At 42.8% G+C, this 21698-nt stretch overlaps 4 protein-coding genes across 5 annotated transcripts in view; 3 read left to right on the top strand and 1 right to left on the bottom strand.

Moving 5' to 3' along the window:
- The window catches only part of LOC108230361 (centrosome and spindle pole-associated protein 1), an 8566-nt gene extending 3219 nt beyond the window's left edge, over window positions 1-5347 (bottom strand). Inside the window, exons 1-19 of one of the 2 annotated variants that reach the window (XM_037973167.1) lie at window positions 5148-5347; window positions 4649-4746; window positions 4420-4500; window positions 4116-4217; window positions 3663-4018; window positions 3499-3576; window positions 2947-3041; window positions 2742-2838; window positions 2470-2527; window positions 2090-2403; window positions 1921-2021; window positions 1699-1777; window positions 1405-1492; window positions 1182-1329; window positions 1002-1085; window positions 841-911; window positions 457-600; window positions 227-367; window positions 76-150 (exon numbers count right to left, since the gene is read on the bottom strand). In XM_037973167.1, coding sequence (XP_037829095.1) covers window positions 76-150; window positions 227-367; window positions 457-600; window positions 841-911; window positions 1002-1085; window positions 1182-1329; window positions 1405-1492; window positions 1699-1777; window positions 1921-2021; window positions 2090-2403; window positions 2470-2527; window positions 2742-2838; window positions 2947-3041; window positions 3499-3576; window positions 3663-4018; window positions 4116-4217; window positions 4420-4500; window positions 4649-4746; window positions 5148-5232 — 2295 coding nt within the window. In that variant the 5' untranslated portion in view covers window positions 5233-5347. The remainder of the gene's footprint in view (window positions 1-75; window positions 151-226; window positions 368-456; window positions 601-840; window positions 912-1001; window positions 1086-1181; window positions 1330-1404; window positions 1493-1698; window positions 1778-1920; window positions 2022-2089; window positions 2404-2469; window positions 2528-2741; window positions 2839-2946; window positions 3042-3498; window positions 3577-3662; window positions 4019-4115; window positions 4218-4419; window positions 4501-4648; window positions 4747-5147) is intronic. The other variant, XM_017406453.3, reaches the window with a different exon arrangement.
- Window positions 5348-6000: 653 nt separating this feature from the next.
- Window positions 6001-11234, top strand: cops5 (COP9 signalosome subunit 5). The gene is made up of 8 exons (XM_017406378.3): window positions 6001-6290; window positions 6472-6706; window positions 7927-8055; window positions 8431-8496; window positions 8719-8804; window positions 8899-9010; window positions 9689-9837; window positions 10873-11234. The coding sequence occupies exons 1-8, from the start codon at window positions 6154-6156 to the stop codon at window positions 10961-10963; spliced, it is 1005 nt and encodes a 334-aa protein (XP_017261867.1). The 5' UTR covers window positions 6001-6153; the 3' UTR covers window positions 10964-11234.
- Window positions 11235-13585: 2351 nt separating this feature from the next.
- ppp1r42 (protein phosphatase 1, regulatory subunit 42) lies at window positions 13586-19757 on the top strand. Its single transcript, XM_017406451.3, has 8 exons — window positions 13586-13753; window positions 14920-15096; window positions 15183-15349; window positions 15435-15573; window positions 16041-16157; window positions 18433-18550; window positions 18677-18811; window positions 19028-19757. The coding sequence occupies exons 2-8, from the start codon at window positions 14965-14967 to the stop codon at window positions 19069-19071; spliced, it is 852 nt and encodes a 283-aa protein (XP_017261940.1). The 5' UTR covers window positions 13586-13753; window positions 14920-14964; the 3' UTR covers window positions 19072-19757.
- A 975-nt stretch (window positions 19758-20732) lies between these two features.
- Window positions 20733-21698, top strand: part of LOC108230329 (transcription factor 24) — a 2418-nt gene continuing 1452 nt past the window's right edge. The window contains exons 1-2 of the mRNA XM_037973170.1: window positions 20733-21382; window positions 21575-21698. The exon at window positions 21575-21698 is cut by the window's right edge and continues 48 nt beyond it. Of these exons, the coding sequence (XP_037829098.1) occupies window positions 21593-21698 (106 nt within the window). The 5' untranslated portion in view covers window positions 20733-21382; window positions 21575-21592. The remainder of the gene's footprint in view (window positions 21383-21574) is intronic.

Here is a 21698-nt window from a genome sequence, read left to right as displayed (position 1 = left end):
TGGGAGCGTTTCAGATCCACGGAATAACTGAGCACATGTGAGGATATCTGCAGGCATCAGAGAGAGCTGACTCACAACAGAAGGCGGCTTTGATGCTGCAGGATTTTTATGCTTCTTCTGCAAAGTCGGAATAGGAGGAGACGGCTCTCTCTGTAAAACAACCAGATCATTTTTTTAAACAGATGTTCGCTAAAAGCTCTGACACTCTAAACCAGGTTTACAGCACCTGATAAGTCAGCTGTGAGGTTTTCTCCTCCCTTTCCTTGGCGCTGTGGGGCACCGTCTGATTTTTCTGTTTTCTGTTTTTGACCTCCTCTGTGGGCTGCATGAGGGCCTCGTGGACCTGCCTTTTCTTTTTGGCGTAACTCTGCAGGAAGCAAAAAAATAAAAAAAAACAGTGAGGAGGCAACCTGGAAAGCAAGCGGGAGCTCCTCGTTTAATAAATGAACCCTTTACGTGAGCTTCTCTCTGCTTCCTTTGCTCCTCCTCGTACTGCTGCAGCATGCGGGCCCTCTCCTTCGCCAGCCGCTTCTCCTCTTCCTCCGCCGCCAGCGTCTGACGCTCTCGCTCCTCCGCGCGCTTCCTCCTGTTCTCCTCGATCTGTTGGAGCATCGCCACAGCTTACTGTAACTCAGCTGTCCTTTACAGAGACTGAGCTGAGAGCCTTTAACAAGACATCCTCTGAACAGATCGTGCAAGACCTCAAGTTATTTTCAAGATTTTCAAGGACTCAAATGGTTTCGTGACCCTAGTTTAAAGCTGGTGGGTGATATGTACTTCTTTAAGGCCTCTAATTTGGTCACTAGATTCAGGATTTGCGCCCCGCTCCATCTGACTTACTTGTTGTTTCAGCTCTTCTTTGTATCTGTCCTGAGTGAGGGGCGGCTGCTGAGGAGACTGATGACAGGAACCTGCGGCGGACGCAAAACACGAGCCTTGAACTGGGACGCATTACAAGCCAGGATCCATTTTGCCACGGTGTGTGAGAGAGAACATGCTACCTGGGAGCTGGAAAGGAGAAGCAGCTCCAGCTCTCGGACTGAGCAGCCTGTTTTTATTGATTATGTGCATTTGTTTCAAATCACCTGGAAATGGAGACGCATGTGTGAGCGCCTGAAATTCATTCTTAATAGAGCTCTGGTTTTTAAAAAAAAATATATAAATAAACACACAGAACTTACTGACAAGGTTTCCATGTTGGTCTTTAATCGGGGCGCCTCCTCCACTTCTCCCCCAGGGGTCATAGGTCATCATCTCAGCCTCTGACTTTGCATCGGATCGCTCCTTCTCCTCCTTCTCTCTTCGTTTGCGCTCTTCTCTTTCTTGGATCTGGATCACAAAAAAAAAAGACAGAAAGAAAGCCACGATGATCCAAAAGCTCCTCATTCAGACTCAGCACCTCACCTGCTGCTTAAGTGCCTCTTGGTATCTCAGGACGCTCTCTCTCCTCTGCTTGTCTGCGTGAAGCCCCTCGGCAGCAAAGGGAGATCCTCTAAAAGCCAAAAAAAAAAATGTGAGAAATAATAAAACAGACAGTGTGATGACGTGATGAGAGAGCCCTCTACTAGAGGAGAAAAAGGAGATAACCTGACTTATTAGAAAATGAATGTCAGAATCTATTTTTGGAATTTACTTCCGAGGCAAATCAGAATAAATAAACGAGAATAATTATACAAAGGAGGTGAAGGGGTGACTTACTTGTTGGCTCTAACAGGAGATGTCCACTGAGGGGGGGTCTCAAAATTCCCGAAGTGCTGAGGCCCGTCATGCAGATTATCTGATAATAAATTCAAACATTTAATTGTTTTGAGTGTAAAGAGTTTAAAGGTGGTCTTCCTCCTTTGTTATCCCAGCCAATTTGTGCCACAGCATGATGCTCCCACCACCGTGCCACAGTGTTCTTAGGCATCAATGCCTCACCTTGACTCTCTAACGGGTTCCTGGTTCTATAGTAGTGATGAGCCGATTCCTGCGGGGTCTTGTAGATGTTTGGTAACATGGGAGGAGCGACAGAAGCATTTCTGAAAGACAAATATTATAAAAGCAATGTTGTTTATTTGATTTATTTTTGAGAAAATAAATCATTTACCTCGGAAGGGCCACGCCTCCTGGCGTTCTTGCGAAGTTCCTGTGATAGTCCTCAGTGAAGTAGTCGAACGGTGGGACATCGTGCTCCGCTCCCATCCCAGGACCGGGCCCAGTCCAGCCTGGCAGCTGACTGAGCGTTGTGTTAAAGTCCACCTGGGAACTCCCTCCAGGAGCTCTGTGATGAATCTCACCTTTAAGCCTTGGATTGGGATCCTTCCCTACAGCCTCCAGATCTGCTCCAGACTTGTGAGGCGCGTCCTGTCTCAAGTTTTCATACTGCTGATACGCAGTCCTGAACTGCTTTATTCGGTCAGGCTGGAAAAGATGATGCGTCGCGTCAGAGACACCAAACAGCCATTTCTTTAAACGCATCTCTTCTACCTGTTTTTCAGGATCTGTGGCTCCAGTGGCAGCAACTTTTAGCTCCAGTTTTTTCTCCCTGGAAACGAAAGGTTGCTGTGAATCATCTCAGCTCCAGAAACACCTACTTTTAGGTCCTTGTACTCATTTTTCTATTCTCACTTTATGTCTTTCAGGGTTGTGATTACGCTCTGGACAGGTCACCATTCCAATAAATGAGACAAACAACCACATCCACTCGCACCTAAACCTCCAGCTGACCTAAAATGATCATTTAGTAAACAAACACTTACTTTATTTTGTTCCTCTGTTGTTCGGCAATTTGTCTAAGCAGTTCCTGCTTATACTGCTCCTTCCTCATCTGAGTGATCGTCTGTTCTTCTGTTGCTCCTGTGTTACAAAAAAAGACCCAACACAACTACAGTCATCTGCTTTTTCCGAAGCAAGATTTAAGTGACGAGTTCTATCTATAATTTGACGAGTAAATTAATATTTTACCAATCATAAGACCCGTTGCAGACTCAGCCTTATCTTTGCAGGTGGCAGCTGGAGATCTTGCAGCCGTCCTCATGCTGTCCGGGATGTGCTTGCTGCTGCAGGAAGACACACAAGGAGAGACACGGGAATCGTGTGTTAAACGGCTCGCCTCTGAGCCACGCCCAGCCACGATTTAATGTCACGCCTGCAGCTCATCCTGCACTAAACTCTGAGGCAACAATAAAGCCCTCTGTTTAATCGATACAGCTCTGACGGAGCCAGGACGTGCACTTGTTTGCCTGGAGCTGGGTCAGCCACAGCCCCTCGTGGTAACAAATTACTGACAGTAAATTATCTTAATGGCCTGAAACGGTAACAAGGAAACGAAAACAGCAGCACTAAGAAGTGCTGAAAGGCAACATCTGAGGAAGGGAGCCGTTATTAGCTTTGACGTTGTGTCAATTGTGCTGATTGTGAATGTTTGTGGGACTGAAGCTGTCGTCCGACGTCTCTGATGTGAGATCGTTTGAGCCTGAAGGTGCAAACTGTACTCAGGAAATGAATCCTCCTTACTCCGACTTCCAGAGCCCATCCTTGTCGTCCTGATCAGGGAGCACAGGGGCCTCCGGCTCTTTGGTGTCCCAAAAAGCTCTGCCGTAAAACAGACAAAATGGGAAAACTCAGCAAAGAAAACCACCAAACCTGCACTTCTCCCTTTTAACTCTGAAAGTCTGCACCTGTCCACTCTGCGTTTCTGTGTCCCCTTCTCGTCTCTCGGCTGAGGCTCCCGAGGGTGTCCGTCTCGCCTCCTCCTGTGTCTGAAACCAAAGTCCTCCTCTTCATCGGTGCATGGCTCCCCCTCGGAGCTGTGGAGCTCTCTCGGTTTGGGGATTCGCCATCTCCTCCGCCTGCGAGGGTCCAGATTCCAGGCGCCTCCTCCGTCGTTCCCCGCCTCAGTCAGGGTGGCAGCATCTCTCCTGCATGCGGGGCGCTCCTGGCGGGGAGGGAGGACGCTCGTTTGGGTATTGAGGAAGGGAAGGGGTGGACTTTGTGAAGTTTTGTTTGCAGCATCCAATGCCTGAAGATGTTCCAGCTGAAAATGATAATGTGGGGGAACTATTCAGCATGAGGATGGCTGCAAAAAAGTGTTTTTATTCACTAAGAAATCAGAATTTCTGTTTCTTGTTTACCTTAGAAGTGACCGGAGGTGTTCCCCTCTTTAAGCCTCGTTTCTGAGCCCGCTCCTGGAGGAAGAGGTTGTACTCTTTGTTCCTCTCTTCTCTTAGTCTTTCCTGCGACAAAAAACAAATGAAAGCACACATTAATCAAAGCAAGTATTACAAAGCAAGCCCTAGCACTCAACTCAAGACATCTCTGATGGTTTACGCGGATAAAACGGGACATTATTTACGTAGAACAGTTATATTGATCACCATGGTTGGTTAACTGCTCCTTTTGGCACACAGAACAAACAACACAAAGAACGATACACACCTTTATCGATGCTCTCTCGTTGATGGGTAAGGAAAGACCCTGCTGATGCGAATCGGGTTCATGTGTTTTCAGATTATTTTTCTGTGGAAAAAAAAAAAAGACATTTCATAAAAGCAGACTGATGTTAGGGAATATAACACAGAAGTTACAAGGCCGTCTCTATCTTTTTCTCCTCTCAGGGCATCAGGAGGGTTAAGATTTGTTTGATTTTCAAGACAAATTTTAAGACCTTGGCAACATAATCTTTGTAGTCCAGCTGCAGCTCCTGCAGAAGTTTGTGCTTCTTTCTTTCATAGTCACTTCCCAGCTGGAAAGTCGAACCCAAACCTGAAAAACACAACATATATGAGGGATTTCCAAGAGATTTCAGCTCCTGATTCCCAACACAGATGTTGGCGAGACTCATAAATTATGCCTTAACAAAGAACTTCATCCCAATGTAATGTCTTTAAACACTCATGACCACAGTTAAAGCTAAATATGTTGTTGTTAGTCGTTTTAAAAGTTTATATGACTCAAACTTTGGGAACCACTGACATATGTAATACAAGTACAACAAAAAAAACTATCTTTATTTGGATTAGGAGCTGTTTATTTTGCTGCTCATGCTGGAGACATTTCGGAGGATTGTTTACCACATCCTTGATTTTAAAAAAAGTCATTCACACAACAAAATGACTGTAATTTAATTGACTAAAGGGATTTTGTGGCATTGTTTATTTACTTACCCTGTGTAAAAGCTGTGTCGCACTTCGTCTTATCTGAAGTTTCTGAGCTGTTCCTTGAAAAACTCCCCGTCCTCACCAGCTGCATCTCTACACAGGGTGAACACGAGTGCCTGGTGGGTTCAAAAAAATCAACTTGAATTGTAACTATGGAAGAAAAACACAGCTTTTGTATAAATGTCCGCGGTTAGAAAAAAGCCTCTGTTCCGGAGCGCGGTGCAGAAAGCGTCGTTGCCAGGGGCAACCGTGACACAAAGCTTGTCCCGGGAGACTGGGACAAGCTGCTAACGCAACAACAATAAAAAAAAATGTAAACAAATGTTTCATAATTAAACTCGAAGAATAATCTTGAGGAATTAGTGTTTCATTTTTGTGTAGACCAGTGAGAACGTAAAAGTTCAAGTTTACTAGCAGTTAACGGTGGCAGTTTACCTACACAAACCGGGCTCGGCTGTAGACCCGTTGAGCCTCAAAAAATCTTTTTCATTAAAATTTTACGTGTACCGTTAAACATTATTTTGCAGTTCAGTCTATTTATAAAACAAGCTAACTTTCAATGACAGTGTGAAACCCTAAAAGCGAGTGGAAAAGCACCTAGTAAGGCGGAATTTCTAAACATGGCCGCTAGATGGCAGTGTTTCCTCAACAGTGACCTAATGGCTTCCGTGGGCGAAACCATTCGTGAGAGGGGGGATTCTGCATTTTAAAAAGTGATAAATGCACCAAAAATTAATTCTAGTTAAATTTTAAATTGGCGTATATAATTAAAATCCAATATTACAAAATATGCGTGTAATTGTACCGCTTAAACAGGAGGCTTTCTGATACATTTCGACAAACGGCCCCTCCGTTTTCGTGTACTGGTCTCGTTCACTGTCATGGCTTCCTGAGCTGGTAGACGTTGGGCCTCGATAATCTTCGCCGAAATATTGCCTTTCCTCGTTCATTTGAGAAGAAAATCCAGCCGCCCGGCGATCTCCTGTCACCGCCGTAGTTCGAACAGTTCGCCATGGCTGGCAGCAGCACGGCCCAGAAGACGTGGGAGCTCTCCAACAGGATGCAGGAAGTTCAGAGCATCGATGAAATCTACAAATATGACAAGAAACAACAACAAGAAATCCTCGCCGCGAAGCCATGGACGAAGGAGTAGGTTTAAATCAGAAATTTAAAGTCCGATTAACAAAACATGATGTCCTCGTTTAGCCATGTTTGTGAATTTTATGATTGTATGTTTAAAGCTGTGACTGTGGTGTTTGTTTACATATAAATTATTAAATGTGTGACAATTTAATTAACACCCCCCCCCCCCTTCCCCCCAAACACACAGTCACCACTACTTCAAGTACTGCAAAATCTCAGCCCTGGCCCTGCTGAAGATGGTGATGCACGCCAGGTCTGGTGGGAACCTGGAGGTGATGGGACTCATGCTGGGGAAGGTGGACGGGGAGACCATGATCATCATGGACAGCTTTGCCTTGCCAGTGGAGGGGACAGAGACCAGAGTCAACGCCCAGGCTGCAGCCTATGAATACATGGCTGCCTACATTGAAAATGCCAAACAGGTAGGACCTCGACTCCCCCCCGAAAGGAACCAAAATCTGCACACAGGTTGTGTGTGAAAGCGGTGCAACAGTTCCTGCTGATATAATATGCAGCTCCCATGTTGCTCTCTTATTTTATGCATGAACAAAGACTTTCTTTTGTTGTGTTTTATGCAATCAGTTGCACTTGAACAGAAATGAGTCAGTAGAAAATAAAAAACACTGAACTCACTAGCCTTATGAATCAGGAGGGGCAGCAGATTAGAAATGTTTTAAAGCATCCTGTTGCAGAAGAGCCTTAATGCAGCACCTCAGTGCCCTGGTTTCCTCCTACAGACTGAAAACATGCACGTCAGGTGAACTGGTAACTCTAAAATTGTCCCTAGGTGTGAGTGAGAGGGTCTCGTTTGTCTTTACGTGGGCTGCCAGAGAGAGGCACCACGCTCGGTAAAGCTGGTGAAGAGAACGGATGCTGCAGGGGAAAAATATATTTTAAAAAATGAAAATCTGCACGCTTTTGTACTCTGAAGAGGTCTGTAGGAAGTCATTTTAGGAGTTTAGCCTTTTACTAAATTTCTAAATAAGTTTCTGAGCCTTACTGACCATGTTGTGCGTTAAACTGTAGATTCTCAGGAGTCTACGATCGTTCGCTCTCTCTCAGAGCTAGTGACGGACGCAGGAGTGTGTGTCTTTAACTCGTTCGTAGTAGAGTTTTCTATCCATCAAGATTTAGACAGATTTTTGCTTTGTGATCATTTTTAAACTGTTCGAATAGTGACTATGAGTTCATGTTAATAAAACATTACAAATCCAAGCTGCTTGTTGGAAGTGATCAATCTTTTTCTTGAGTTTTTGTGTCTTTATTTGCTTTCTAAGCTAAATTAAATGCTGGAGTGTTAAATTATATATGCTCAAAATTTGTACCTAAACAACTTCCAAGTTTGCTAACATTTATTTTATAATCAGTCCGCAAGTAATAAAGCTATTTTTTCCCCATTCTGTCTCGTATATAAAAGATCTAATGATAATATAAATATATATATTTTATTCTCCCTCCAGAAATAATCATAATTGTCTTGTTTTATTAAATAGAAAATTCAATAATATTCCAGCTCAAACAGAGAAGCACATTGCCGTTCTGACGGCGTGTTGTATACAGACAGCAAGAACTTCAGCATCGTTGTTTTTGCAATTTCATACTCCTCAAAATGTTTGTTTATTTATTTATTTTATCCCTTTAGGTTGGCCGGCTGGAGAATGCGATTGGCTGGTACCACAGTCACCCCGGCTACGGCTGCTGGCTCTCAGGCATCGATGTCAGCACGCAGATGCTCAACCAGCAGTTTCAGGAACCCTTCGTAGCTGTCGTGGTAAGACGGGAAATACGCTTTTTCTGTTTTCTAACATTTTCTGTTTTCCCTTCTGTGAAAGGGCCAAACACCAGTGAGTAATCCTTTTGCTTCTTTATGAAAATAAACAGCAGCGTGGGTGAAGCTGATGTATGAGCTGTAGCTTTCGGTGTTGTGCTGATTAATATTTTGCTGTTGCAAACATATATGCAGTTTTACACTTCATTTGGTACAGCCGTCGCTGGGTGCCAGGGGCGTCGCGTAATTAAGTGTGTGTGTTCGACGCACTGACAGCGCCGGCAAAAGGCTCCCGGTGGTCAGATGTGAGTGGTCCCCCGAGGATTGTCCGACCTCTGACTTTGTTTTCCTGTTCTACTGTATCACGCTTCTCCGCAGATCGACCCCACTCGGACTATTTCTGCAGGGAAAGTCAACCTCGGTGCCTTTAGAACGTACCCCAAGGTAGAGGAGGAACTCGAATGCCACAGTTTTATTCAATTTTTTTTTTGTTTTTTTTTATCAAAACACAAGCAGAAATATTAGTTATATAATTGTCTGCTTATAAATTAATGGAAGTAGTTTTAAATTTAAGTTTCACTTTTGTATTTTTGCATGATAGAAATCATCTTTTAGTGTTCTTTTAATGTTTACTTATCTATTTTTTTATTTTTTCTGCATTTTCAGGGTTACAAACCTCCAGATGAGGGACCGTCAGAATACCAAACAATCCCTCTGAATAAGATAGAAGATTTCGGTGTGCACTGTAAACAGTAAGTAACTTCATATTAATGTACATGTTAACTATCTGACCCGACAGTGCTGGCTCACAGTTTTGTTTTGTTGTTGTTTTCCTTTTATTTGCAGGTATTACGCCCTGGAGGTAACTTACTTTAAGTCTTCCCTTGATAGAAAGCTCCTGGAGCTCCTTTGGAATAAATACTGGGTTAATACCTTAAGTTCCTCGAGCCTCCTGACGGTATGTAAACAACCACAAAAATCAAAATGTTCCCTAATTGTTTGGCATTTTGATTTATGGTTAATTATTACACTATAACTCATGTGGACATGTGGTCACCAGCTTGTGATGTTGTGATTTATTGCCACGTATTAGCTAAGCCTGCTTGTTTATTGGTTTTAGTAATAAGCCTTTTGTGAACTTTTTTTTTTTTTTTTTTTTAACAAAGATGAGTAGGAAAACCGGCCGTGATTCCAGCTCATTCTATGTGTTCAGCGCTCCTCGTATGAATTTGCATTGCTGCCACGGTGGCTCCTTTAAGCAGTTTAAATATACATCAGGCTTTTTACAAACAGTAAACTCTTCGGCATTCTGGGTGAAGACGAACTGACTAAATGTCAAGAGCGAGCTGCTCCCGGGGTGACAGGCTTTGTCAGTCGCTACACTGTCTCCCCAGTCGGGGGGCCCCTGTGTCTTTGTGTTTTAATTACCTCTTCCTCTATAAACACAATCTCACCTTAAGCAAACGTTTCACCGACTTTCAGTCATTCACTGCAACTCTCCCGAGTGTCCACGCGGCCCGTTAGACACATTTGTTGAAAAAAAAAGAAAAGTCTCTGTGGAGAATCTGTGATCTTTTTGTCGTCAAACCGTGCATGAATTGGTTTCTGTCTGTGTGTGTGTGTGTTGGATGGTCAGAACTCGGACTACACCACGGGCCAGGTGTTCGACCTGTCGGAGAAGCTGGAGCAGTCCGAGGCGCAGCTCGGCAGAGGCAGCTTCATGCTCGGCTTGGACGCGCACGACAGGAAGTCCGAGGACAAACTGGCCAAAGCAACGCGAGACAGGTGGATAATTTTCATAGGGGGAAAGAAGAAATGCAGGGGCTGGAGGGTTAGAATCCAACATAAAATACATTTACCTCCTTATCTTGGTGTTAAATGCCACTTTTATTTAAATTACAGCAAGTCTTCTGAAATAGTAGTTAATCATATTTACTTGTTTTTTACTGTGGCATAAAAATAAGTCTGATGAAATAACTTAACACTATTATTTTTATCCACATATTAATAATAATAATGTCCTAAAGGTGCTTATTGCATAAATATGTTATTCTGAACTAAATCAAATGATGCAGTTTGAAAGAGTTTACTCCATGAGTTTTCCAGATATTTCAGATTATGCAGTTCTGAAATGCAGGTACGCGCTCAATGTAAACAAAGAACGTTTATCTACATACTACATACAAAAATACAATAAAATTGTGGGCCCATTTTCAGTCCCTTCGGCTGTTTCTGTAGGTAAACAAATTCACCTGGTAGTTGGCAGCCGTTCACAAATTTTGCTTGCAGATTATTTAAAGACACGTCAAACATCAGCGTGGGGAAAAGAATTATCTGGATTGAATTTCTTTTTTCACATTTTTTTTGTTTTTAAATGGTCTTCATGACATTGCAACGAGTTGCTTTAAAATCTGTGTAACTTGTTCTTTTCAGCTCCTGCAAACATGTCACTTTATTGCAAATATTTTATTTAAAACTACTTAAAACCTACTTGAATCTTTGTATTTGTTATGGATTTAGTTCATGTTTGGATTTTTTATTAATACTGTCAAACATCAGTCACTTTTTAAAACAATTCTTATTTTTTTTAGTCTCAAACGGGTTGTGTTTCCATCCCTGAACACAAACCTAATCTGATGCTTTTAGAATATATGTGATTTAATTTAAAAATTAAGGCAATATTTTCTTTTTTCGACACCGTTCTGTTATTCCGAAGCATCGGAAGTAATTTGCTTGTGTCGGTCAGAGGTTATATTTCTACACAGCGCACCTGTTTTCCTGCATTAAACACTGTTTGTTTTCCTCCCCGGTTTGTTTCAGCTGCAAAACAACCATAGAGGCGATTCACGGGCTGATGTCTCAAGTCATTAAGGACAAACTCTTCAATCAAATCAACACATCCTCCAATTAAAGCTGAGCCGCAAGGCGGTGCGGATTTTTACCTGGAAATGATGTCTTGTGCATGCGTACGGATGGGAAAGGTAGCGTCATTTCGTTTGAAGTGATTAGCTATCTTTTTTTTTTTTTTTTTGTCCTAGAAGTGTCTGAGAATGCAAAAACACATGCAAGAAATAAAATGTAAAAAGCACAATGTCTGAGTACTTAATACATGTTTGAAATGACAATGTATGTTTGTTTTTTTTGTTATAATACACAATTAAAGTCGATTATTATGGATATTATTCCTCATATGTTCAGTCCTGAACATATATATTTTCTAAGCTTGTCTGTTTATAATTTAGCTACTAATTTAAACTTAAATAACACCCTGTGGTCACATTCAGCTCCTAACAGAGTCACTCAAGTCTAGCTTGTCACAGCGTTACGTAATGGAACAACAAACTCCAGCTCCTGCAGAGGCTCTTGGGGGAATCAGCGGCGGCTGCGGCGTGTGGGACGTCTCTGCGGAGTCGCTCCCTGCGCCGCTCGGCTCTCGGGCGTAGACGCGTTGTCAGGACGCTTGGCTCGGCCCGGCCCGGCAGGTTGTGGCGAGGTGCTGATGCAGCGCAGGGACAGCAGCCGTGGACACAGGAGTCCATTCACCTCGCGCGTCTGCTCTTCATTTTATTTTATTTTTCCTACGCTGACAGCCAATTTGGCCGGGGTTTGTGTCACGTCTTGTTTCTGTGGCATTGTAATGGCTAAATGTATATGTTTTATGTCGTGTCCTGCAGGGGAGTGAATCCCAGTGGGACCGCACGGACGCCTGCTTTTTCTCACGCGCATGAGCTCCGGCTCTGCTTTTTATAATGATTTTCTTTTGCTATTATTCAAAACGTCTTCCAAACTGAGCTTTTTCAATATATTGGTGTAGAAAGAAGAAACATAGGGTTTTTTTCACAGAGTCTTTTAAAATAAATCTCATGTTTTTTTCCACAGTTGTGACTGTCAGAGTGCCGAGGAAGTATTTAAAGAATACACAGACGTAATAGTTTTGCTTAAGTTTGGTCTTTGATGGTGATTTTCGATGTGCTGAAACATATTGAACTCGTTAAATATGTAAACATCATGATTATCACCAGGTGGAGATTTGTATGCATGACTTATATTGTAATAAGAAAATACATGTCACTTCTAATCAAGTTCAACTGTGGACAACAAAAAAACGCATTACTCATATTTTCTACTTTGATTTCTCCTGATTTTATCTCAATTCTGCAATGAGTGATTGACTCATTATGTGTTATTGACACATAAGGACTTGACAGCTCAAACGATTCTGCTTTAGTTGAAGGGATTTAGTGTGACACACTCAAGACGTGCAGTGATGTAGCTCCAGAACATGGAGGTTCAACTCCTCCTGTCCCTCATGAGTTCCTGCATAAGTGGAATCAGTCCCTCCCCTCAGGAAACTCAGGTCGTGGCACAATCTAGATTAACAATTCAGGGGTCAGTGAAAGTGGTAATTTCGTGATTTTGGTATGTTCTTGTGAAAGATAATCCCTGTAATGTGGAAAAAAAAGGAATGAAATGCAAAAACAGTGAGTTTGAGTATGTGAGAATGTGAAAGTCCTGATTTGTCCCTCTTTATGTTCTGCTTTACATCCAAGGAGTCTCAAAGTCTTCAACAATAGTTCTTCTGGCTTTCTGAAGGCCTTTTAAAAGTTTTTCTTTTCACTCATCTTCAGAGGAATGTTTTTTTTTCTATTTTGTCAAAGAATCAAATAGTCCTAACCTCAAGGGATGGGCCAGCATTGTGCCGACACATAAGTCTTTTTGTAACTAGCAGCCTGTCACAGAGAAACAATTTGTTCCTATTTTTAGCTGAATTTAAAAAACAAAACAAAAACAAAGCTGAAACAATTTGATTGACTTAAAACAGGTTATATTTTGACAAAATGCCACCATTAAGGAGATCCTCAAAGAACTCTTAACTGAAATTGTAGATAATCGTAGATAATTGAAGAATGATGTGTCACGCAGATCCTGTGTTAGGACGTTGTTAATTTTTTTTTTTTTTAAACAGAACTTTTAAATTCTGGTATCTTATTTGTATGGCCTGACACGTCTTTAATCCTTCACTTGTCTGCTTTGCACACACACATCACATTATTATGTCATGACCAGGGAACTGGACAGAAGATGATCGTTTGAGCAGCCATGGTCCAGAGAAAGACTTGAAAGGAACTACTGAACAGGACCAATTTAAAGATTAAAACAAAGTCTATGAAGAAATTAGAGGTTAATCTTTTTGCACAGTTCTGCACATTGGCCCAAATTAGTTTGAATTAATGTATTAAATACAGCCATTGTAAGATATTTTTGTGTGCTTCTTGTTCATTTTATAAATATTGTTTACATTCCTTCTGGGTGACCAGAAAAAATGTCTTTTAAATAAGTTTTTTTTTTGTTTGTTTGTTTGTTTTTTTTTCAAATCAGTATAACATTTATTTGTGAATATTTTTCTTAAATTATTTGAAATGATTTAACTGAAATGCAAGTCCACCCTTCCAAGTAGAATAATACTTTGAAAAAAATTATATTTATTTTTGACAACATGTATTTTTGTAAAAACGATCCCTCACTTCCGGTATGGTGGAGTCTGACTTCTGCGCAGCCGCAGTGGTTTCCTTAGCAACGACGTTTACATTCCTTAAAAGCAGGCACGCAAACGCCTCGTTTATTTTGAGAGCCGTTTAGTTTAGCCCGACTTTTTAAAATAAAAATAAATTTTAAAAAAAATTGCTGCTGGCCTAAACAGGTGGGTGAAATAAGTTGCTGTTGTTGCTTTTTTCTGTCTGAATTAATAGTTTTGTAAGAAAACGTAACGTTAAGAGTTTGCGTCACTATAGCTAATAAGCTAAGCGATGCGTTTATTTCGCAGCGCGTTTTAATTTACTGCCTCTCTGCAGTGAGTTCAGTGTAAAAGCACCATCTCTGATGTTCTGCCACGGCTATGTGTGCTGTAGTTTTATGTGACAGTGATAAACTACTTGTTCCCTGTAGGAATCAGAGGCCCAGGGGGGTTGCAGGAGTTCAATTAGCCGATGGCTCCTGTCTATAGTTCAGCTTCAGGTTATCGATCAGCGTCTCTTCTTCTGTAACCTCCACCTGATAACTCGGGGTCAAGTGTGGAAAAGTCCTGATGTCACTTTTCCCTGTCATCATCCAGCATTTACCTCTAAAACACTGACTGATTGAGGGGGAAAATGGACTTCATGAATAAATCTACAAACCAGAAAGATCTAATCTGTATATTTGCGCCTAGTTGCCTTTAGCTTGAGTTAAACTCAATTACTGCCATTTTATGTGCATCTACTTTTACCATAATTTATGTCTGTCTGGTAATTTGAGTGTAATCTTTCTTGTAGGTGCATTTTTATTTGTTTCTGTGCTAAAACTTGTGGGTATATTCTTGTCGTCGGAATAATTTTAGTCTCACTTTGGTTGTATTGCATCCCTTTGCAGCCATTTGAGGTTATTACTGCATATCAGAGTCTAATTTTTGTTGTTTTACAATTTATTTCCTTGTTTAGGCATCTGTTGTTCCTTGTTTTTGTTTTGTCTCGGTCTGGAATCTGTTTAAGACCCTTAAATCTTTGTTGGCCCCTTGGGCCTGTACGCCCGAAGGCCAGTTTGGTAATCCGTCTCAGGCTACACACACTGACAGCTGTTTATTTAGCAGGTGATGAGATGATATGTGGTTAAAAAAAAAAAAAAAATCTATGATAAAAGCAACATAAAATCAAAGTGCAACACCTAATACCTCGGTGGAAGGTCAAGCACATGAAACAGTCAGACCACAAATAAAGAAGAGTGATTCTTTAAAAAAAAGCCTTTCTTTGACATACAAATGCTGGAACAATCCTGATCAAGAGGAGTTTATATTTCAGCTGATGTTTGTCTGTTTTGCTCACAAACCGACAGCCCGAGTCTCATCATCCTGGGAGAGATCCTGTCTGTCGAGCCAGCATGGTACGTCTGACCGTAGACCTGATAGCCAAGTCCAAAAGCCACTTCAAAAAGAAGAGGGGCCTCTCCTTCCCGGACTACCTCCAGACCCTCACCCACCTGCACTTTTCCAGCAAGAACATCGATGACATTGTAAGTGCTCGGGCGTCGCCGCTCGTCTCCCGTTTTGTTTCCTGACTCCGTTTGCTAACTTCCCCCACTTTGACCTGCCTTTTCAGGGGGATCTGTCCATGTGCAGGAACCTCAGCGTTCTCTACCTGTACGACAATAAGGTGACGTGCTTTTGTAACCTGGGCGCGGCCTCCAACCTCACCCACCTGTACATGCAGAACAACAACATCCCTCGCATCGATGAGCTCCACAGTCTGCAGAAACTCTCCAAACTGTGAGGGGACTCTTTCACCGTCAGGTTTTCTGTGTTGTGTTTATTCCTGAGCGATATGTGTGGGTGTGTGTTTTCTGCTCTGCAGGTATTTAGGCGGGAACAGAATTACTATAGTGGAGGGTTTAGAGGAGCTCCGCGAGCTCAGAGAGCTTCATCTGGAGAATCAGCGGCTGGCACCGGGGGAGAAGTTGCACTTTGACCCCAGGACTCTCCGCGCACTCGCTGTATGACCCGCATTGTCGAGTACACAAATATGTTCCATGTATTTAGCCAATCAGGTTCCTTTTTATACCATTATGTGTTTTTTAAATAAAAGCTAAAAGAGAGCACAAAATATTCAAATTTGTCATGTTAGCTCTCAGATTTCCCCCCCAAAAAAGTAATATTTCACAGCTGCAGCATGTTCAGGATGATCTGAATGTGGCTCTTGTAACTCATATATTTATATTGTTAACAGATTAAAAGCAAAAATAGGAGAAAATGCTGTAAAGTGATTTTATTTTACCAGAGCAATGCAATCCTCTGAACACACATCAGAACAACTTCCTGCACTGTGAGCTATAATCATAAGATTTAATAATTGTGATTTGACTCCAAATTTGTGTTTTAAACATATTTGTAATATTCTGTCATGAGTGACTGTAATCTGAACTCTTCTCTCTTCATTAATTCATCTGAATTCTTTGCACAGGAATCTCTTTGTGTCCTGAATATTAATAACAACAACGTTGACGACATCAGAGCCCTATCAGTGCTGAAGGAACTCCAACACTTTTCCGCCGTGGATAATAAATTGCTCAGCGTTGAGGTAAGTATGAAATTATCTTGGATTTGATTAAAAGTGTGTCTCGACTAAAAAAAAAAGCAGCATCGCTGAAGAGGCGTGCTGCGCTGTGAGGCCGGCACATCGGGCAAAGTCTGCACGACGCGACACGTTAAAATCAACATGCCGTCCGTTAGTTGGTGAGGTCAACGCGAGCTTTCTGCAGCCGTGTGTGAAATGATATGGAGAACAGGACCGAAAAGAGCTTAAATCCTGCAAATCCGGCCTGAAGTTCCCAGGTCTCCGGGACTCGCGGAGGGTCAGAATTATTCAACAAATCAGCGAGCCGCTCCCCTGAGACGTTTCTCACTGACAGCTTTAAACAAGCACAAGTTTCTCTGTTTCCTTGGATGCCTGGTTTTCTTTCCCCCCTCTCTCTGCCTTAGAATCCTCAGTTTGATATCATAAACCAACAGAAAGTCTCTTAAAGGGAGAGTCATGCTGAATGTGAAGGCTTTAATTGTTCTGCTTTCTGAACTAAAGAGGTCGATGTGTATTTAACAGGTACTTTCCTGCGACTTCCTCTCTAATGCACAACCCTAACTCCAAATATGTTGTTGTGTAAAATGTAAATGCATTAGAACCAGGTCTGGTTCGGTTCTGCTCAGGAACTCTTCCACAGATCATTCTCTGTAAACACAGCTCACCCTGACGTCCACAGATAAATGTCAAAGCTCTATCAGGCAGAGAAGAAGCCAGATGTGAGCACCATCCATCATCTTCTCTGAGCTCATTTAAAACAGACTGAGGCAAAGAGGAGAACTGTTCTGAGGTCAGCAGAATTGATGTTTCAGTTTATTTTTTTTGGAAACAACAGACACCAAGTCCTCCACACTAAAGGGAACTCTCAGTGCTTGGTTCAAAAGCCCGCCTCTCTGATGGTATGGGGGTGCATTGGTGCCTCTTGCACGGGCAGCGCACACATCTGGAAAGGCGCCATCGGCGCTGAAACGTGTATATAGGTTTTAGATCGACACGCGTTCCCACTCAGAAAAAAGCCGGGACTGTTGAACGGCTAGAAAAGAACGGGACGACGCTCCTCTCCGAAAACAGAGAAGAAGAGATGCTTCACAGCGGTAAACATAGTCCCGCCACTTTTCTTTTTAAAATGTTTTGCCATCAAATTCAGTAATATCTAATTTTTTCCTAAAAAATGGTACAATTTATTAGTTTTAACATTTAATATAATTACTCATTGTGAATAAAATAATAGGTTTAAGAGATTTACAAAGCAGTGCATTAAGTTTTATTTACTTTTCATCAGCGTCCCAACTTTTTCAGCATTGAAGTTATGAATGATTTTTTTTTTTTTTTTGCTGTTGATTCAGGTAATTGTTGTACATGTGTCACATTTAGCAAATATTTCCCATAATTTATACAAGCCGTCCGCCACTATTGATTCTGCAAAGACAGCTCTCTGAAGGATCGATCTCTTCGCTGTGCCGCTGGGTGAAAATCCTGCGGAAACGTTATGGATTTCTTTCAAACAGATTATGACAGGCAGTCGGCCGGGGGTGACAAATGGGGAGCATCTTTGGAGGCTGTTAGTGGCGAGAGGGGCCAGAGAGGACAGAGGGATCGAAGCCTCGGTCAAACTCCGGCTCACAGCCGGCCCGTCATTAGCCGAGCGGAGCCAAGTGCCCAGCCTCCGCTGCGCTCCGCGGCCCCCCGCGTGGGGGGCAATTTGGCGCTGGGCTCCTCTTCAACGAGGGCCTTCTGAGTGACGGCCCTGACACGATCATTTATCAAAGCCTGGGAGCGCGTGGTGCTCGGGGGTCCCCTCTGAGCTGATTGCGGCTCGGGCTGGAAAAGTGGAAGCGCTTTGGCCAAGACAGGAAGGCAATGAACAATCAGAGCGTGTCCAGAGAGTATTCAGATTTCCAGGCTTGGATTAATGTGCCTTTAGATAAACATACAACTGCAGGCAACTGGCTGGAGGAGCCAGCCTCGCGCCGCCCCCAGGAGAGAACTTGTAGTTACACGACACCGGCGACACTGTTTATTAAAACAGACTGCCGTGTTGTTTATGCGCTTTCTGTTGGACCTTGTGCTCCACATTAACCTTCACTCCTACCTCGTCTTTGAAGGGTTATCTGTTTGTCTCCTGTTATTGCGAATGTGCATCATTTTGTTCCCGTTTAGTTCCTGGGAGTAATGTCAGAGACACAGAAACTCCTGTTTGAACCAGTAGGGGTTAAAGTTGATGTTTTCTCTGTTTTGTTATGTTTGTGTGTGTGTGTGTGTGTGTGTGTGTTCGCAGGAGTTGGAGACCGTGTTCAGCCTCTGGCCTCAGCTGCTCCTGCTGGACCTGAGTGGAAACCCTGTGTGTAAAAAAACAAAGTACAGAGACCGGCTTATAACGGCGTGCGCCAGCCTCGGTAACATCCCGTCACTTCCCTCGCACCTTAATGTCACAACAGGCAGCGTCGGTTCACCGTTTTACCTTTTTCGGTTAATATAAAACAGTTAAAAAAAAAGAACAAATACATTTTTTTTTTCTCTAGAGGTCCTTGACGGGAGGGAAGTTAACGAGTTAACCAGACAGTTTCTTATTAACTGGAAAGCATCAAAAGAGGCCAAGAAGAAAAGAAACAACAACCGAACACTGCTTGGGCCGCTTATTGCTTATCCTTTAACGAGTAAGTTATCAAACTATCCGTTTTATTGTCTTTGCTGACTTTACAATTTACAAATTCCTCATTTATTTCTCTCCTTCGTTTGGTTTAAAGTTTAATTTATTCCCTTAATCCACAAAGTCACGGTTCAGTGTTCGTACAAAGCTGTACGTGAATTGTTCTGTAAGAGGCTTCTAATATTGGGTTTCTTCTGTGTGTCTGACTTTGTTTATGTTCCAGATGACTTCACCAAGGGTCAGGATCCACATCCTGCTCACATCTAGAGCGCCAGAGGTTTCTCAGCCTCGCGGCGCGCCGAAAGCCTGTTTTCCTTCTGCTTCCCAATTCATCCGAAGCCGGACATCAAAACGGCCCTGCATGAAGACTTCGCAAACTTTCACACAGGATCCCTGTGCAGTGAGATAAAAAAAAACAAATCAAAACAATGAAACGATTACAGGTTTTAAGAAGCTCTTCTCAGATCCTGTTTTATATTATAATTACCAGCAAAGCCAGGAAGTAAAACAGCTTATATCATCTGTATTTTATTCCCATTTCTTTTTTTTCTTTTTTTTTGCCTTAGCTTATTTTGACAACTGTTTCTGTGGTTTTATTCGTAAATAAAAATCATCATAAAGCAAATTAGGATTATTTTAGCAGGGATCTGCACTTTTAGGCAAAACTGCTCTTCAATTTTGTCACAATTTTTTAAATATTTGGCAGAAAAGCTAACTGCGAATGGCTCTCATCAGCCATCTGCAGGCCCGTGGACGCCTTAAAAAATGTCCAGCGTAATGATTTCATTTCAACAGGTTCCTATAGCTATCTAAATTAATAACCTGGGAGTAGATGGCTTTAAAAACAGAAAATAATAAAGACTAAAACAGCATTCCTCACCCCTCGTGATCGCAGCTGCTTCATCTCTGATCAGATTTATTGTTTCTGCGTGAATAAATCGTTTGGAGCTCGATCGTTTTCCGTGCTGATTTCTCTTCTGGGTGCTCCTGGTTGGATAAGTGAAGCGTGGGACGCGGAGTGGCACCATCTAAATGATCCCTGTGCCCCGGTCCTACACGTCTCTGGGTTCTCCAAAGCCAACAGCACGTGCTGCTGTCCAAACAGTTGTGACAAATGAACGGGCCCCTCCGCCAGCAGGAACAATGCGTTTATTATCAGCAATTGTTTCGACGCGTCCGAGCGGGGCTTTCAGGAGCCACGTGGGCGCATGTAACCCCTGGAAGACGCAGGATAATTAAGGGGAACCAGCTTACTTAACCTTCTTTTAATTACGGGGGCCCCCGGAGCGGTAGTGTTACCCCATCCTTACAAAAACAATGTTTACCGAGAGCAGTCTGACAATATCCATAATGTGAATAATTCCTCTCATTAATTCGCCGACATCTCCGTCTGGAGCCCTGGAAATCAGAATGATTAATTTAGGAGCCTCAGAAAAAAAAAAAATGCCCTGAATGCCCTGCCTGTTGATTGCAGCGCCCGGGTTTATTTATTAGCTGGCAATTTGTCAAAAGTGTTGTGCGTTTCCTCTTTCACGAACGGCTGCAAACACATGTTTATTTCTGGCTCCAATTTTTTTAAATGCTTCATTTTTCTGTGCCTGTGTGTCTGTTAGCAAAATATCCCATGAACCGCTGCATAGATTTTAATGAAACTCACAGATATTAGTTATTGGACGTACATACGACTCATTAACTTTTGGAGTCAGCTCGATTTAATGGCTATAACTTAATTTTACAGATATTCAGCTAAAATGTGGTGTGGTAGTAGCTGAGAATGATCCCCAACGCATATTCCGACCGCCAACCATTTGGAGTCAGCTTTGCCTGTCTGTTAGCAAAATATCTCATGAACCACTGGACAGATTTTATTGAAACTCAGAAATTAATCACTGGATGGACGTCTATGACTGATTAACTTTTGGAGCCAACCCAACTCAAAATGGCCGCCACAGCCAACTGAGCTTAGAAAAAACAAAGATGGTTCAAATTTAGTCAATTTTGCAGATAGTGAGCTAAAATGTGGTGGGGTAGTAGCTGAGGGTCATCCCTAACACGCGCTCTGAGTGACTCTGATTAAGCGTATTTTCACGGTTATGAAGCTAAAGCTGGCATGACCGGCGGCGGGCGATATACATTCCTCCAAGGAACGCTAGGCCTTTAATTTTAAGGTAATTTCCCCCTCCAAAATATGAACTTCTTCGATAGGCTCAGTGAGGGGGGAAACGCGCCGCAGTGTCAGGTTCGCAGCCAATTAGAGAGGGATACGGTGATCCGGGTTAAAGCCACAGAGAGTCCAGCCTCTGGATTGGGGGTGGGGGGAGAACCGAGCCCGAACTGCCCCCTCAGACACAGAGCAGTTTGGCAAAGAGAGCTCTTCTCCTCTGATTAATTACGTCGGGAGCGGGAAGGAAAAAAAAAACCCGCGTCCAATAAATGAAGCGCTCCTGAGACTTTTACGCACACAGGTGAGGGGGTTGGATGCGGCTGCGCACCGCCAGGACGCACCGAGGAGCGCCTTCTCTGCCCGGGGCTGTCTTCATGTCGCTTTCCAAGACGGCGTCTTGGACGAATACAAGAGGTAAACTGCGCATTTCACGTGATGTGTTTGGCAACATGTGGCAGAGACTTCATGGCAGCCAGAAGTAGCCTACTTCTGCGGATGTGAAGAGCTGGACAGAGAAATTAATGGATAGTTGTTATTATTATTATTAGTGTGAATGAAATGTGCAATTTAAAGTTCAGGTAAATAATAATAAGTTGCAATCTGCAGGTCTGTAAGCGCACCCTTATGGTTGGGAGTCAGTCGCTCCTGATGGACGGAGGGAACTGTTCCGCGGCGGCGGCGGATGACAGCCCCGCTTCCAGCCCGAGCTCCAGCCCCAGTCCGGACGGCC

The sequence above is a fragment of the Kryptolebias marmoratus genome, linkage group LG21 (assembly GCF_001649575.2).
Source record: "Kryptolebias marmoratus isolate JLee-2015 linkage group LG21, ASM164957v2, whole genome shotgun sequence".
NCBI lineage: Eukaryota > Metazoa > Chordata > Actinopteri > Cyprinodontiformes > Rivulidae > Kryptolebias > Kryptolebias marmoratus.
This window is presented reverse-complemented; position numbering and strand designations above follow the sequence as displayed.

What these genes read in the sequence shown, in the direction of transcription:
- ppp1r42 (XM_017406451.3), top strand. Translation starts at nt 14,965, where the DNA reads ATGGTACGTCTGACCGTAGACCTGATAGCCAAGTCCAAAAGCCACTTC. An exon ending in ATAAATTGCTCAGCGTTGAG is followed by an intron (nt 16,158 to 18,432) that starts GTAAGTATGAAA and finishes GTGTGTTCGCAG; the next exon opens with GAGTTGGAGACCGTGTTCAG. An exon ending in AACGGCGTGCGCCAGCCTCG is followed by an intron (nt 18,551 to 18,676) that starts GTAACATCCCGT and finishes TTTTTTCTCTAG; the next exon opens with AGGTCCTTGACGGGAGGGAA.
- cops5 (XM_017406378.3), top strand. Translation starts at nt 6,154, where the DNA reads ATGGCTGGCAGCAGCACGGCCCAGAAGACGTGGGAGCTCTCCAACAGG. An exon ending in GCGAAGCCATGGACGAAGGA is followed by an intron (nt 6,291 to 6,471) that starts GTAGGTTTAAAT and finishes CCAAACACACAG; the next exon opens with TCACCACTACTTCAAGTACT. An exon ending in GCCAAAGCAACGCGAGACAG is followed by an intron (nt 9,838 to 10,872) that starts GTGGATAATTTT and finishes GGTTTGTTTCAG; the next exon opens with CTGCAAAACAACCATAGAGG.